At 44.4% G+C, this 13,337-nt stretch overlaps 1 protein-coding gene across 5 annotated transcripts in view; it reads left to right on the top strand.

Moving 5' to 3' along the window:
- SLC20A2 (solute carrier family 20 member 2) overlaps positions 1-8,438 on the top strand; it is a 55,062-nt gene extending 46,624 nt beyond the window's left edge. For 2 of the 5 annotated variants that reach the window (XM_017736753.1, XM_008635619.2), the window contains 3 exons: positions 139-324; positions 1,048-1,132; positions 6,760-8,438. In XM_017736753.1, coding sequence (XP_017592242.1) covers positions 139-324; positions 1,048-1,132; positions 6,760-6,924 — 436 coding nt within the window. In that variant the 3' untranslated portion in view covers positions 6,925-8,438. Of the gene's footprint in view, positions 1-138; positions 325-1,047; positions 1,133-1,633; positions 1,719-6,759 lie in introns of all 5 variants that reach the window. The other 3 variants (XR_001862764.1, XM_017736754.1, XM_017736755.1) reach the window with 3 other exon arrangements.
- The last annotated feature ends 4,899 nt before the right edge of the window (positions 8,439-13,337 follow it).

The following is a 13,337-nucleotide window of genomic DNA, read 5'->3' as shown; positions in this document are numbered from 1 at the left end:
AAAGGGTGTTGCCTGTAGGGTCAAGTCAGAGTAGTGCTGTGCCCATGATGAAGAAAAATCACACAGAAAATAACAGACTCCTTTCAAGCATGCTATCTGCATTTTTTTAACTCAGGTGACACGTTTCTGTTTCTCCAGCAATGCCATCGGTCCCCTCGTCGCACTCTGGCTAATCTACGAGCAAGGTGGCGTAATGCAAGAAGCATCAACTCCCATCTGGCTGCTGTTTTATGGAGGTGTTGGGATCTGTGTGGGTCTCTGGGTCTGGGGAAGAAGAGTTATCCAGACTATGGGTAAAGACCTCACTCCGATCACACCATCAAGGTAGGTCCACAGGTGTCATTGTGGTTGTGTGAACTCCATGTGTGAGGCAATCTGAGAAATTGCTGCTCCAGTATTTTTTTTGTAATGCAGTTTGCTGGATTTGCTGTGCTTTGATTTTAATGATAACCTGGCTTCAACTTCTCTGTCTTTCTAAAAAAATGAAAGAAATAAGAGAAAAAGGAGAAAAAGAAAGCATGAGAAAAAGAAAGAAAAAGAAAGAGAGAAAGGAAAAAAGATAACCCTGTAATACTGAATGTGTTTAAGGCATAGAGGTCTGCGTGAACAGACAGCAGAGTCTTCTGCTGCTGACCTAATTAGCATGGTAGAAGGTGCATTTGGAAATGGCAAGATTACAGTGGCTTTCCCAGTGTGCTTCAGACTGTTAAACCCATATGTATTTATTACAGTAATTTTCATCTTTAATGCATACTCGACCTCTGCTGGTGCTTAACCGAATTACTAATTAGGCACGATTCACCGCAGCGTAGAGTAGAGAAGGTCTCTGACGCAATGAGCCATGCAGACGGGGTACAGCAGATGACTAGCCTGTGCCGTTCCCATTATTCAACCCTTTCTTGTTCTCTTAACTTACTCACATGACAAAAATCAGTTGGAGATAAAACAGTCGAAAGAAGAAACGGGTAAGACTTTGGCACGCTGCACGGTATCAGTCCGAGCTGATGCAAAGAGTGATTGTGAAGTGTTTTCTTATGCTTCCCGCAGTGGATTCACTATTGAGTTGGCTTCGGCGTTCACAGTTGTGGTAGCTTCCAATGTTGGACTTCCTGTCAGTACTACACACTGCAAGGTATGCCTTTGCCCAGCGACTGCAGTCAAGGCAGTCTGGACTATTCATCTTAAAATTGTGCTGCTCGAGTCAGGGATAATGGCACGGTGAGGGGAAAACAGCCGCTGACAGAGGATGGTTAGGTAGGGGTGTGTTAGCGCGTCTCGGTCATGCCAGCAACACGGGAAAGTAATCAGGCTTCCAAAAAATGCATTGGAATTGTCACAGTCAAGTCACTGGAACTGGCCACAGCATAAACTCCATAGCTGTTGGTGAAGAAAAACAGCACTCACAAAAACATGACCTCAATTTTAAAGCAAATGATTGCAAGGAACAGCCTGGTTTCCTCTGACGGTGCCATTTGAACCTGGTCGGGTAACATTTCTCCCTTGTTCAGAGGCTGCGCACCATTCATCATTTATACTTGACTTTCTTGATAAGTGCATGGCATGGGATTTCCTGCATATAACTCTTTTACTACAGGTTTTCCATCTGTCTTTTTTTTTTTTTATTTCTTCACAGTGGATTTTGCATTGAAGTAATGTGTGCGCTAACGGTACTTGTAGCCTCAAATGTGGGTATTCCAATAAGCTCCACCCATTGCAAGGTATTGGAGTTTGCAGTGATCCTATCAGTAAATCACATCCACTAGGACAAACCATAACAAAATCCAGGAGATACCGACTGTTGCAGATTGCCTTCACTGTGCCACGCCCTGCAGACTGTGACCGCAAAATAACGGGGCCCACTTTTAAAGGCAGTACAGCCAAGCAAAGTCAGCATTATATAACTAATTGCACAAAAGTCTGGACTGTCTTTCACCCCTACATGGTTGTACTGAACTAATATAGACATATTAAAATAACGTAGATTCGTAGTCTGTGTGAACCCGGTTACGTGTCTTTCAAAGCCACCCGTATGAAAAACACTGCTACATCATTAAGCTAATATTTTAATGTCTCTCTTCTTTTAAACCAACTTGTCCTCACTTTTGTGCATTATAATACAGAATCTGGCCCTTGTAATTAGTCCTTTCAACTAGGTAGTTTGCTTTCTTGGTTTTTTTTTAAAAAAAGACCACTTTGGAGTATAGGTACAGGCTGGGTAATGAGCAGAATTTAATTGTGTCATGAAGACATTTATATAGCTTGTAGACATCAGGGAGCATGTGGACACACTGCTGGAAGAACATAATGGGAATTTGGAGTTTTGTTCCCTGGGAAATTCTCAAGTCAAATATCCCCTTTCTTTCCTTTTGTTTCTCCATGGACTCCCAAGCTCCTGGACGTGCAGAGCTGTTTGTTTTTTTCACCCTCTAGCAGGATGTGGAGAAGCCCCTCCAAAACCAGAGACCCCAGAATGGCACTCCCTCTGCCTCATTGCATGCCACCAAGACCAAGCCCTAAGAAAAGACCTTGTAGGATTCACTACTGCACCCTGGAGACCTTGGAGCCTCAGGCTGGGGCTGGGGCAGGAAGGTTTCTGGGGATAACTGCTCCATGGCATGGCAGGCGGGCTGGCAAGAAGCCTGGCAGCCTTGCCTGTGACATTGACCTGCTTTCCAGTAAAAGAGTCAATGAAAGCCACACATCCTGCAAAATGCCCAAAGTTGGTTCAATTGGCCTTTTTCTAGTGAAAACCATTTCTTCAGAAAGCCTTCCTCTACTGCAAAATCATTTATTTCTTCTACCCTGGTGCTCTTTGAGAAGCAGCCAAGACTGAGCAGCTCTGAAAGGCTGTTCAGATTTCCTGGCATTGACAGAACTCTGGTTCCTCTGAATCAAGCAGGGAGGGGAAAAATAACAACAATGTTATCCACTTCTAAAAATGCTAGCCTGAAATCACCTCTCTTTAAGCTGACTAGTATCAAATGCATGATGAAGAATTTGCCAGGGAGAATAATACAGCTTTGATTATCCCAGTTGCATGCCTGAAACACTTCTAGCCAACTGTTGTAAAAGAGAAAACACACTTTGGTCCAAACAAATAGACTGAATTTAGAAAGAAAATGTCTTGGAAGCCATAAGTTAATGAGAGGGGTATTCATTCACTCAATGCAGCTAAAAGCTTGGTCTTTTCTAACTGCAGAGCAAAATAGTTCTTTTTGAAAAATACTTCCATAAAAGCAGCTAATGTGGTTAGTCTGTGTCTGCTCCCTGTATGTAGCTTGCTGTATCTCATTAGGTGGATCATTCTTAATGGGAAGATCCACTTTGCAATAGGATTAGACTGTTCCAGGGATGTCATGTTATTATAACTGACTCGGTGTTTCAGCAAAATGAGATCCTGAGTTGAAAGATTCTAAGTGAGCAACACAGGATAAAGCAAACACTTCTAATGGATGTATTCCTGTATTCCTTGTTTTCTTTGGGGCCCAGGGAAGGAATAAAAGAATTGTTAAGTATCATTTGCTCCATGTGAAAATGCCTCGCTGAAAGTGCTGTCAGCCACTGAGTCAAAATGCCTTCTTAAAAATCAGCAGAAAAATTATTTTGCCTTAGAAACCCAAAAGAAAAAAGGTTTGAAGTGAGCCACCAGCATCAGGTATTGGGAATTATTCTTTTCCTCAATATTTGCTCCACTGTGAAATAGCATTTGCTTGAGTGGGAGCCCTTCTGAAGGGGTGTCAGTCAACTGAATGTGCAGCAGCTGGATAAACTGATGGCAAATAAAGAGCAGCATCAAACAGCTGAGGTGCAGGGAAACCTTTTTGAGGTGAAACAGTAGACTGTAATGAAAAATGGAGACCAGGTGTGAAGGAAAGCTCCGAGCAGCAGTTTTCAGATCTTGTAGCAGATGTGGTGGCGAACTGGAGGTCGGTAGCAGGAAGAAAAGCATTAGCTTCTGGGGAAGGTTCGTCAAGCCCTCTCAGATCAGGACCTGCCTTTGGTCCTAAATCAGAGCCTTTAGTCTACATGAGGTAGTCACTGCCCGATGTGCCTGTCCCACATCTATGGCCAAGCAGCTTTTTCATGCTCAGTGCCTGCTGAGAGCCTGAACTGCACTTTCATCTTTGCCACAGGTCCAAGGGGAGAGGAAAGTCCCTTGAAAGCCTCCAAGCCAAGTGGGCTTGGAAGAAAGACCTAATCTTTTGAGCCTCCAAAGGAATTTGTGGGTCTGAATGCAGTAGCCACATTGCTCTGGCTGCACCAGTTCAACCTCCCTTGGGATTTAGCACTGAAAAGCCAGTGTGGTGTGAATGCATACCTTCCCTTTCTGCTGCCCAGGTGGGCGAATGATCATATTGAGTCTTAGAGTACCTGTTATTTGTTCTCAGGTTGGAGATTTAGAAATGAACATTTCTCAGTTGTAATGGAATGTCTTCACATACAGATAAAATTAGAGTGCAGCAGTTAAATGCTTTGCCTCTGCAAAAGTGACTTTGCTGAGGTCATTCTGTCAGCTCTGTTTTGCCATTATGATTTTGCGGTTTTGAAAAATATTCTCTGTTGCTATGATTGAATTATCATGTTCTGTGTGTTCTTATTATACACCATTGCACAGGAACAAGAGACCCAAAAGCATTTCTGTAATGCTTTAAGTAAAGCATACTGAAGGCAAACTGCACTGGTTTCAAACGAATCTCAAAGTAGATATCATCTGAAATTCTACAGAAGGTGTAGTGTGCCTACACCCAAGGATTAGCTACTCTCCTAACCTCTAGTCCATCAAAAATCACTATTAATAAACTAAACTTTAATTATCTTTAAAACAGATTGCCAATGCCATCATTGCTGATACCATTTAAACTTCAGGAAGGACTTGGAGATTAGCGTACGTAGAATGCAGGCTTGCTCAATAAGTAATGCTTCTTGTTGCAAGCATGACAGACGGATGCTAAGGACACACAAAATATAAAGCTGAGCCTAACAGCTGAGCTGCTGAAAGCCCAAATGCTGTTTCCTCATGTCAAGGCTTTGATGTAGTCACAAGTGTGGAGTTCCTCTTCACTGAAATACACCTCCACCTCCTAAATACACTTACACCTCCTAAATGCAGAACAGCATATTGTGCACTCCAGAAGTATTCAGATGAAATATTATCTAACAGATTTCCTTATTGGATCAAGCTTTCGACAGAGGCCTTATTGGTCATAGAATATCAAGTTTAGTTTTCCCTTGTTCTGTCACAGGCACCCGAGAGTTACAGGGTCTTCCACAAGTAACTCTTCTCCAAAAAAAACCATTAAGCAGTAGTTAGAAGCTAAATAGGTGCTAGCAAAAGATGCAGATTTGATATCCCCATGTTATCTTTCCCTCATTCCCTGTGCTCCTGACATTTATCATTTTCCTGGCTCTGTACAAGGGGAGCAGCCCATCTTTTGATCTATAGGCAGGGACTGATACTCCCATTAAGAAAATAAGCAGGGAGGCAGGGATGGCACTTCAGGGAGCACATGCCCAGCTGTGTCTTGGAGTTTCCTTACCTTCAAAACAGGATATTCCTTCCACATTTCTTGCTGCTTTACTGTGCACTTTGAATAGACTTACACTGTTTTTGCTAACAGCATGGAAAGCACTTCCAGGGCAGAAAGAAAATGCAGTGTTTCTGAAGTTTTTGTATCATTTTTCATTGAAAATGTTTCTCTCAGTTCAGTTTTTTTTCTTAAAAACTGATGTGCTGGGTTTATATCTTATGAACTAAAAATACCTTTGAAAGAAGAAAAGATTGCAGCTTTGCCCATGACACAGTGTGTTTCGTCTACAAAACCACTGACCTACCCAGCTGCCCTGGTAGCACTGTCTTTGAAGGATATCTTGGTGTTTTATCCATTCCCCACCATCCTCTTGGTGTCTGTGCAGTTTGTGTGCCCCATAGTATTAGGATGATGTATTTGTCTGCAAGAGAGGATTTTAGCTCTGGATGCTTTGCTTGGCTAGCTGGTCCAGAAGGGCTAGTTTCCCCCACAGGGCTCAGACTGATGCATTTGATGTACTGGGTCTAAGCCTGCACTATCTGTCTGCCCCCTGCCAAGCCACCATGGCTGCCACAGGGTGGGCTCAGCTGCTTTTACCTTGCCCCTGCCATCCCGTCTGTAGCCCGCAGTACTGGAATATGGATATGGTGTTTTGAGTCAGCGCCATATGCCAGGCTGTGAGCTGCACAGAGAGCATCAGCAGCTGCTCGGTGAACAGGCAGGGCATCCCAAACCAGCAAGGAGATAGGCAGGTGGGACAGGAACCATAGTGCATATCCTGACCTGCTCTATGCAGTGCTCTTCAGCAGAGCCTTAAAAACAACTTTCCTGGTGTTTTCCTGATTTAGACTGCAATCTGGCCAGAGTCAGTGGACACTTGCTCTCTTCTCTATGGACTGAGTCAGGTGGAGGGCTGCCTCAGCTGCACTGAAGGCTCATGTACAAGTTAGCAGGGCAGGGAAAAACCCACCAACATACTTATTTGCCTTTGGCTGACCCCAAGACCCATGAAAAACAGGAGATCATTGACAAACAAAGGTTTAAGTACCTTGGAAATGTCACCCTCCTGCCACCGCACCAGAACAGAGCCATTGTCATCCTCAGGGACTTCTTTATCTCAGAGCATCACTTGGTATCAGCTGACTGGCATTGGTGTGGCCGTGGGCATGTTACAGGTGCTCAGACTTACCCCTCACACCTTGTCTTCCTCTCTCTTCCCCACGCTCCCAAGGTTGGCTCCGTGGTGGCCGTCGGCTGGATCCGCTCCAAGAAAGCCGTCGATTGGCGCCTCTTCCGCAACATCTTCCTAGCGTGGTTTGTGACTGTGCCGGTGGCCGGCTTGTTCAGCGCCGGGGTGATGGCACTGCTGATGTACGGGATCCTGCCTTACATTTGAGGAGCCTCCTCTGCTGGGAAAAGGGGAAATGGCCAAGCTACTACCGATGGGAGAAGCATTCCCGTGAAAGAAGCAGTCAGAGAGGATCCATCTTCCATACCTAACTTCTTATCTACTGTACATAACAATGTGTCATATTGGTGACATGGTGATGTGGTGCCATTTCTTATATATTAAAGAAATATATATGCATATAGTAGGTAACAATACCTAAGTTATATTATCAGTGGGGTGAAAATAATTGCCTAGAACTTAATATTTAGTAAAATTTGTACATAGTGTATCATTTTGGTGGCTATTTTTTAATCTTTTGAGGAAGAGTATGGATTAGGAAATGTTTCTTGTCCATTTGATATAAGAAGAAGCGAGGTACAGGACTGCGTAACACATGAATTTTTTAAAGCTATTAAGATACTGGAACAAAATAAAATGTGCAGAAGTGCTTTTCATAAAATAACTTTGTTCATATCATATTGATTTTTGTGTATCATAGCGTGATGGTTATGGCTGTGTAAATACTTATGAACAGTAACTTTTAAATGGTGCATTTCCCTTATATATTTTGGATAAGAAAGTTTAGGAAGTACCAAAGAAGCAGGGGAATAGCTTGCCGATATTATGTTGTTGTCTCCATGTGTGTTGTGTTCCCCCACCTCTAATTCAACGTTGTTTTCACCAAGCTCTGGCCTGTGAGGCTGGGATAGTACTGTTCATGTCTTAATGTAACTTAAAAAAAAAAAGCGCACACAAAAAATTAGTTCTTGTGACTTAGTAGGCAGCCCATGGCTCTCCACATTAGCTGATAGTAAACTGACTTCATTTTGTGGGTTGATACTTGAGTATCTCACTGCTCACCTTCTACCTTTCCCCTTCAAGTCTCAGCTCCTGGTTGCCCTGCTCTTGATTCCTGCGGGAGGACGGACCGTCAGCCTCCCCTCCTTCTCTCCATCCAGACACAAGCACACACTCTCAGGTACAGGAGCGGGGCCGTGGAGCGCACGGCACCCCCGCGTACAGAAGTGAAGGGCAGCAGCGGGCGGGAGAGGGCTCAGCCCTGCATTTCTGCTTGGATGTAATGGGTGCCCATGGGAGTGCTGATCCATGCAGGGGAGGATGTGAGCAGGTGCTGCCTCCCCCTGGCAAGTCCCATCCCACGCCATGGCCAGCCAGCCTCCTGCTGTGCTGCCTACAGCAAGGAGGGGACAGGAGCCTGGCCCTGTGTGGATGGATGGAGGTTGTATGGTAACCAGCATTTGGGATGAGATTTTTTTCATGGCAGCTCAGGGGAAAATGGGTAGCTACATCCCCTGCACGCTTTTGGAAAGCACATTTGAGTGAAGGTTACTGTTTTGTGGGTGGGAGGCAAAGGGCAAGGGGTGCCCAAAGGAGGTTGGGAATCTATTACTGTTTAAATGCTGCTAAAATTTTGATAAAATGTTCTTGGTACTCCATTGTGATTCTTCCATTGGTCATTCATACCAAATTTATAATAAAAAGATAAACAGCCCCTATAACTGCCTCTTGTGTTTTTGGAGTGTTACTCAGCTGTAATGGGAAGGCTCCCCAGGCAGTTAAAGCCTACTCCCTGGCATCTGCCGCCTTTTGTCCTTTGTCTGCTCTGGTCAACGGGATCAAACCATGCTCTGTGTGGCACTGACAAAACCTCCCTTTTCTTCCTGCTGTCCTGGCAGCCCAGTGCCCAGCCCTCGCTCTACCCGGGCTTGGCTCACAGGCGTCTCTCCGTCGAGCTTTGGGAGCTCGTGGGCTGCTTCGGATGCATTCCCTGGGCACTCGCTGCCTCCAACTGCCTCACTCACTCTGGCCCTCCTTTGGGGCTCTGGAAGCATCCCTATTGCTGTGGCACCGTGATGCTCAGTTTCCAAGCCCTCTGAAACCCTAGAGCTGTGGTATAAATAGTGCTGGCAAATGGGTGGGACTGGTGGGCAGCAGCTGAGTGACCAGAGCAGCCAGTAAATGCATTGAGTGGGACCTGTGGAAGTAGGTGGAAGAACTCACCTTATCTTAGCACTTGCATTAACAAATGCCTGCCCAGTGGCCCAGCAGCTTCCCACCTTGTTTCATCTGCAGAGACAAACCAGACTTCTCTCACTCCAGCAGCAGGGACGCAGCTGCAGCCCTGCCAGACACAGTCAGCATGTGGAGGGCTGTGCCAGCTCTGGGGGTATGTGATAATCCCCCAGCACACACAGCTGGGTGTCTGTCAACATACACATATATAAATAAAACTGCTGTGAAGGAAATGGCTGGCAAGGAAGCATCTCCAAAATATTCCTGCCCTAGCTACAATAACCTTCAGTGTGAAGGGAGATGGAAAATCCAAAGGGTCTTTCTTCACACTGCAGAAGTGTCCTTTGCCACCCCAGAGAAGGAGAATCTGCAGAAGCACAGCTGTTGAAACATGGTGCAAATATGGGCACAGTTAAAATTCCCTTTGCTCAGGCAGCAATCAAAATAGGTCTATTTTCAGCTCAAGAAATGGTGGGGGGTTTGCATTTTTTCAGTAGCATTGAAGCTCAGTGGAGCCAGAGAGCTGAGCTTGTTTAGCCGGGGCCTATTGAACAAGCAGATGCTGGTAGACCTCGACAGAGACATGGGGTGTTTGCGCCCTCCAGGGCTGCCCTGTCCCCTGGCAGAGCTCTTCCCACTGTGGCTCACAGCCATCAGGGCTGCAGCCCTCCCAGGCAGGACATAGGACGGCATGGTTGTCACCAGGCAGACCTTGCTGCGTGGTGGGGAGAAGTGTGCACAGGCTGCTGGGGCTGCAGGAAAAGTGAACACCAGAAACATGTCAGGAGGCAAGAGAGACAGAAGCCTGATGCAAATATTTATTACAAGTAAAAACTGTTTTAGCTGAGGACATGCAGCCTGAATTTCAGAAACCAAAGTGCCTACTGTGTGCCTCATGGACCACTGGTAAACCTTTGACTCAAACCAGCCTGAGGAGAGCCAGCTGGCAGTGTGTGAAGGTACTAATGGACTAATTACCCTAGTCAACCTCTCCTCCTGCCTCCAGCTTTCACCCTACTGCCAGATTTCATGGATTGCCCTGGGAGTTGCTTTGCCTTTGCATGTCTGAGGGTCGCTGAGATGATGCTGGGACATGTTATTGCCACCAGCTCTGCTTGTGCTGCTTGGCAGAGTGCCCTGTGGTGGTGAAGTTGGTGTGGCATGGTAACCTGTGCATCCTGGTCTGTCCTTCCCAGCAGAGCAGCCCTGTTCTGCCAGCTTGCTGCTGCTGGTGTCCCACCTCCAAGGTAAGTGCCCTGTGTGCTCATGACTGCTCTGACTGGCTGAACACCCCTTGGAGCAGGAGCTCCGCCTGTGCCATGGGCACTTACTTGCTCTGGAGTTGGTCACTAAATGCTCCTTTTGGAGACATGCGTGGTGAGAAAGGCCAGGAAATGCAATGGGGAAGTGCATGGGGCAGGACAATGCAAAGGCCCTTAGTTTGTTTGTGGTAGAAAGACCTGGCTTGCTTTGTGAGAGATCCTATCCCAGACTTGGGGATCTAGGTGCTCCTGGACTGCAAGGTGATGCTGATGGACAGATCCATATTTTTGGAGGGCAGAAGACTGTTTGAATGAGTGTCTTGTGCTGTTACTTCTCTAGAGAAGGCAGACGATAGGAAGTGGTTTATTTTGTGGTTTGTAGGGTTTTTTTGTGACGTTTAAGGACCTTTGGTTTTATGTTCCTCCTTTTGTGGAGATTGCTTTAGTGACACTAATGATACGGTTTGGTGGAGCATTGATTCCACCTACTGGTTGCCAAAAAGAAGTCTGAACTGGAGTAAGGATTTTATTGCCAATGTGAAGCTTTGTGAGCTTCCTTTTTCTAAGCAGTAAAGCAGAACAGAAAGGAATTATATGTAACAAAAATGTGAACTGCGCTCTTTCCAGGTGAAATTGTACAAATAACTAAATATTGCACACTTATCTTAATTTCTAATATCTTAGGTTCTAGGAGAAAAAAGTATTACTGTTGCACTGCCTTAAATTACATTTTCATACTGATTGATACAAGAAGACTTTTCTTCTAGTTGTCTTGCAAAAGTAACCAGTATGTCACTTGAGTTCTTAAAACTAGGCTGCTGAACTCCTGCAGTGATGCTATTTTAGCACTGTGTTGATGAGCAAACCCTTTGTCCAGGGGTAGCAATGGTTTGAAAGATTTTTAAAGCATATTACACCACTTGTTCAACTAAATGCAGTTTTCAAAAGGGCATTATCTTTCCTAAGTGAAACAGTATTTTAAACTTGTACAAATATGCTGTGCTGTTACCAGCTTTTAGATGCAGTTTTTTTGTGTGAGAAGGTAAATGCAAATAACAAAAGCTTGTTTCCTTCCTTAACTGCAATCAGCTTTAAAATAGAGTTGGTGCCTGGAAACCAAGCACAAACAATGTCTGAGTTTCGTGGCTCCTTGCATCTGTCCCAGCTGACACTAAACGTCCAACTTCAGGAATATGACTTCTCATCTGATAAACCCTAAATTCAAGGATGTGACACGTGCTACTGCAGTGCAAGTATTCACTGTAGATCATTATTCATTGCTGTGCTTCAGAAAGAGAAAAATGAGTGGCAGGTGTCCAGCTGATGGCCAGTCCTCTTCATTGCCCAGTTGCAGTCAGCCCCTGGATGGATCTTCCCACATGATGGCACAGTGCATGCCAGTTCCTTTGCTGTGAGCAGCTCATGCAGCTTACAGAATTTAAGTTTCTGCTGAAGGATTTGTTTCTGGTCTCTCATTGTAAGGACATCTGGGGTTCTCTGCCTCTGAAAGCTGACTTCACTAATTAGGGATACTCCATCAGTCCATATCCCTCCCCTGGCACAAAGGGAGAAGATGCTTGTACCTGCAGATCAAGTTGCCAGTGTCAGGGGAAAGGCAAGGAGGATGTAGTACACTGCTCTCATGTGAAACAGGAAGATGGTTCTAAGTGGTAAAGCACTAAAGCATTTTTGGATGGTACTAAAACTGCTTTACTACTGTGAGAGGATTTATCATCTTTTTTGCTGGAGGGGAAAAAATATAGGAAGGTTAATTGAAAATGTTACCTTGCTATCTTGATATACTTTGTAATGGATGATCTTCTCTTGATCTTGCAAGACAGTGTTGAGAATCCTCTTAATTTCTCGGGAAAACAGGCACACCTGGAACTGCCCAGGGTTTCTGGTCTGAATAATTTTATGTATGCCTGATTTTTCCACTCATTCTTGCTTGTCATGGAATCCTTCTGGTCTCTGTAATGGAAATTGTATGTGACATGTCTTTCACACTCATGGGCTTATCAAGGTGAAGCTGACAATTTCTCTTTTCTCCGTCTCTGACTTTGCATGATAACCTGTAGTAAGTCTTGGCTGCTTTCTGACAGATGACTGCTTCTGTTTCCCACGAGAACAGAGATGCTTTGTTACACTGATAAAGTGCCTGTCAGTGCTGGGGTCAAGTGCTGCTCAAAATACACCAAAAGCATAGCGGAACTGGCACAAGAAATTATGGAAGGGAGAAAGGGAACTTGAGGCTAGACCCAAGGACCATGAACAGCTTGGTCACTATATTGGGAAAATGTCACAAATTCAATTCTGGGGACAAGCTTTGGATGTAGACAAAGATGAATTCACATGGATTTTTTTTTTAAGTCACAGCCATGTGCTGCTTTTGCTGCTTTCCAAAGTTTTACATTTTTTTTTTTCTAAGCATTTAGAACAATTTGGATTCAGAAACCTGTGCCCAGAATCTTTGAAACAACAGTCCAAGAGCTGTAGCTCTTATGTAAAGGTTGGCTAAAAACCTTTTTACATATTTGGTTTATTTTTCCTAAGCACTGCAGAAAGAGGTCAAAAGGCTTTATCAACTTGTGGGCTCTTCTCTTCCATAAAATGCTGTCCTTCCTATTCCTATCCCAAATAATGTTCATTAAGGAAGTTTCCCTTCCTTTATGAAGGCTGGAGTAAATGCTCTTAGATATAATTTGAAAAAAATCTCTTGGATTTACATTATTTGTCATTTGTATTATGGCAAAGAGTTCTTACTTGTTAGCTTCATCCTTTCATTTTGGATAGTTTACATCAAGTGAGTGTAAAGATATTTCCTTTGTTACTGAAAATGACTCCAGATCCCCTTTACACAGGAATGTACAGAGACAAAAACTTCTAATTTGTAAGAACCACTAACAAATATGAGAAGTTTGCAGATGGTGTTGATAAAAAGCACAAGTACCAGGATAAACAGAAAGGATAGAAATAAATGACGTGAGAAGGACATGCTAACAATACCAAAATAGCCTTCAGAGATCAAGAGGTTGTGGCTGAGACAAACAAATAATGGCAGAAACATAAGCTGCTGATAAAAAAACAGAAGAGAAACGTTGCTACTGAGATACTAATGGACTT

The sequence above is a fragment of the Corvus brachyrhynchos genome, unplaced genomic scaffold (assembly GCF_000691975.1).
Source record: "Corvus brachyrhynchos isolate BGI_N302 unplaced genomic scaffold, ASM69197v1 scaffold175, whole genome shotgun sequence".
Taxonomy (NCBI): Eukaryota; Metazoa; Chordata; class Aves; order Passeriformes; family Corvidae; genus Corvus; species Corvus brachyrhynchos.
Note: the sequence above shows the minus strand (reverse complement) of the source record. Positions and strands in the feature narration are given on the sequence as shown.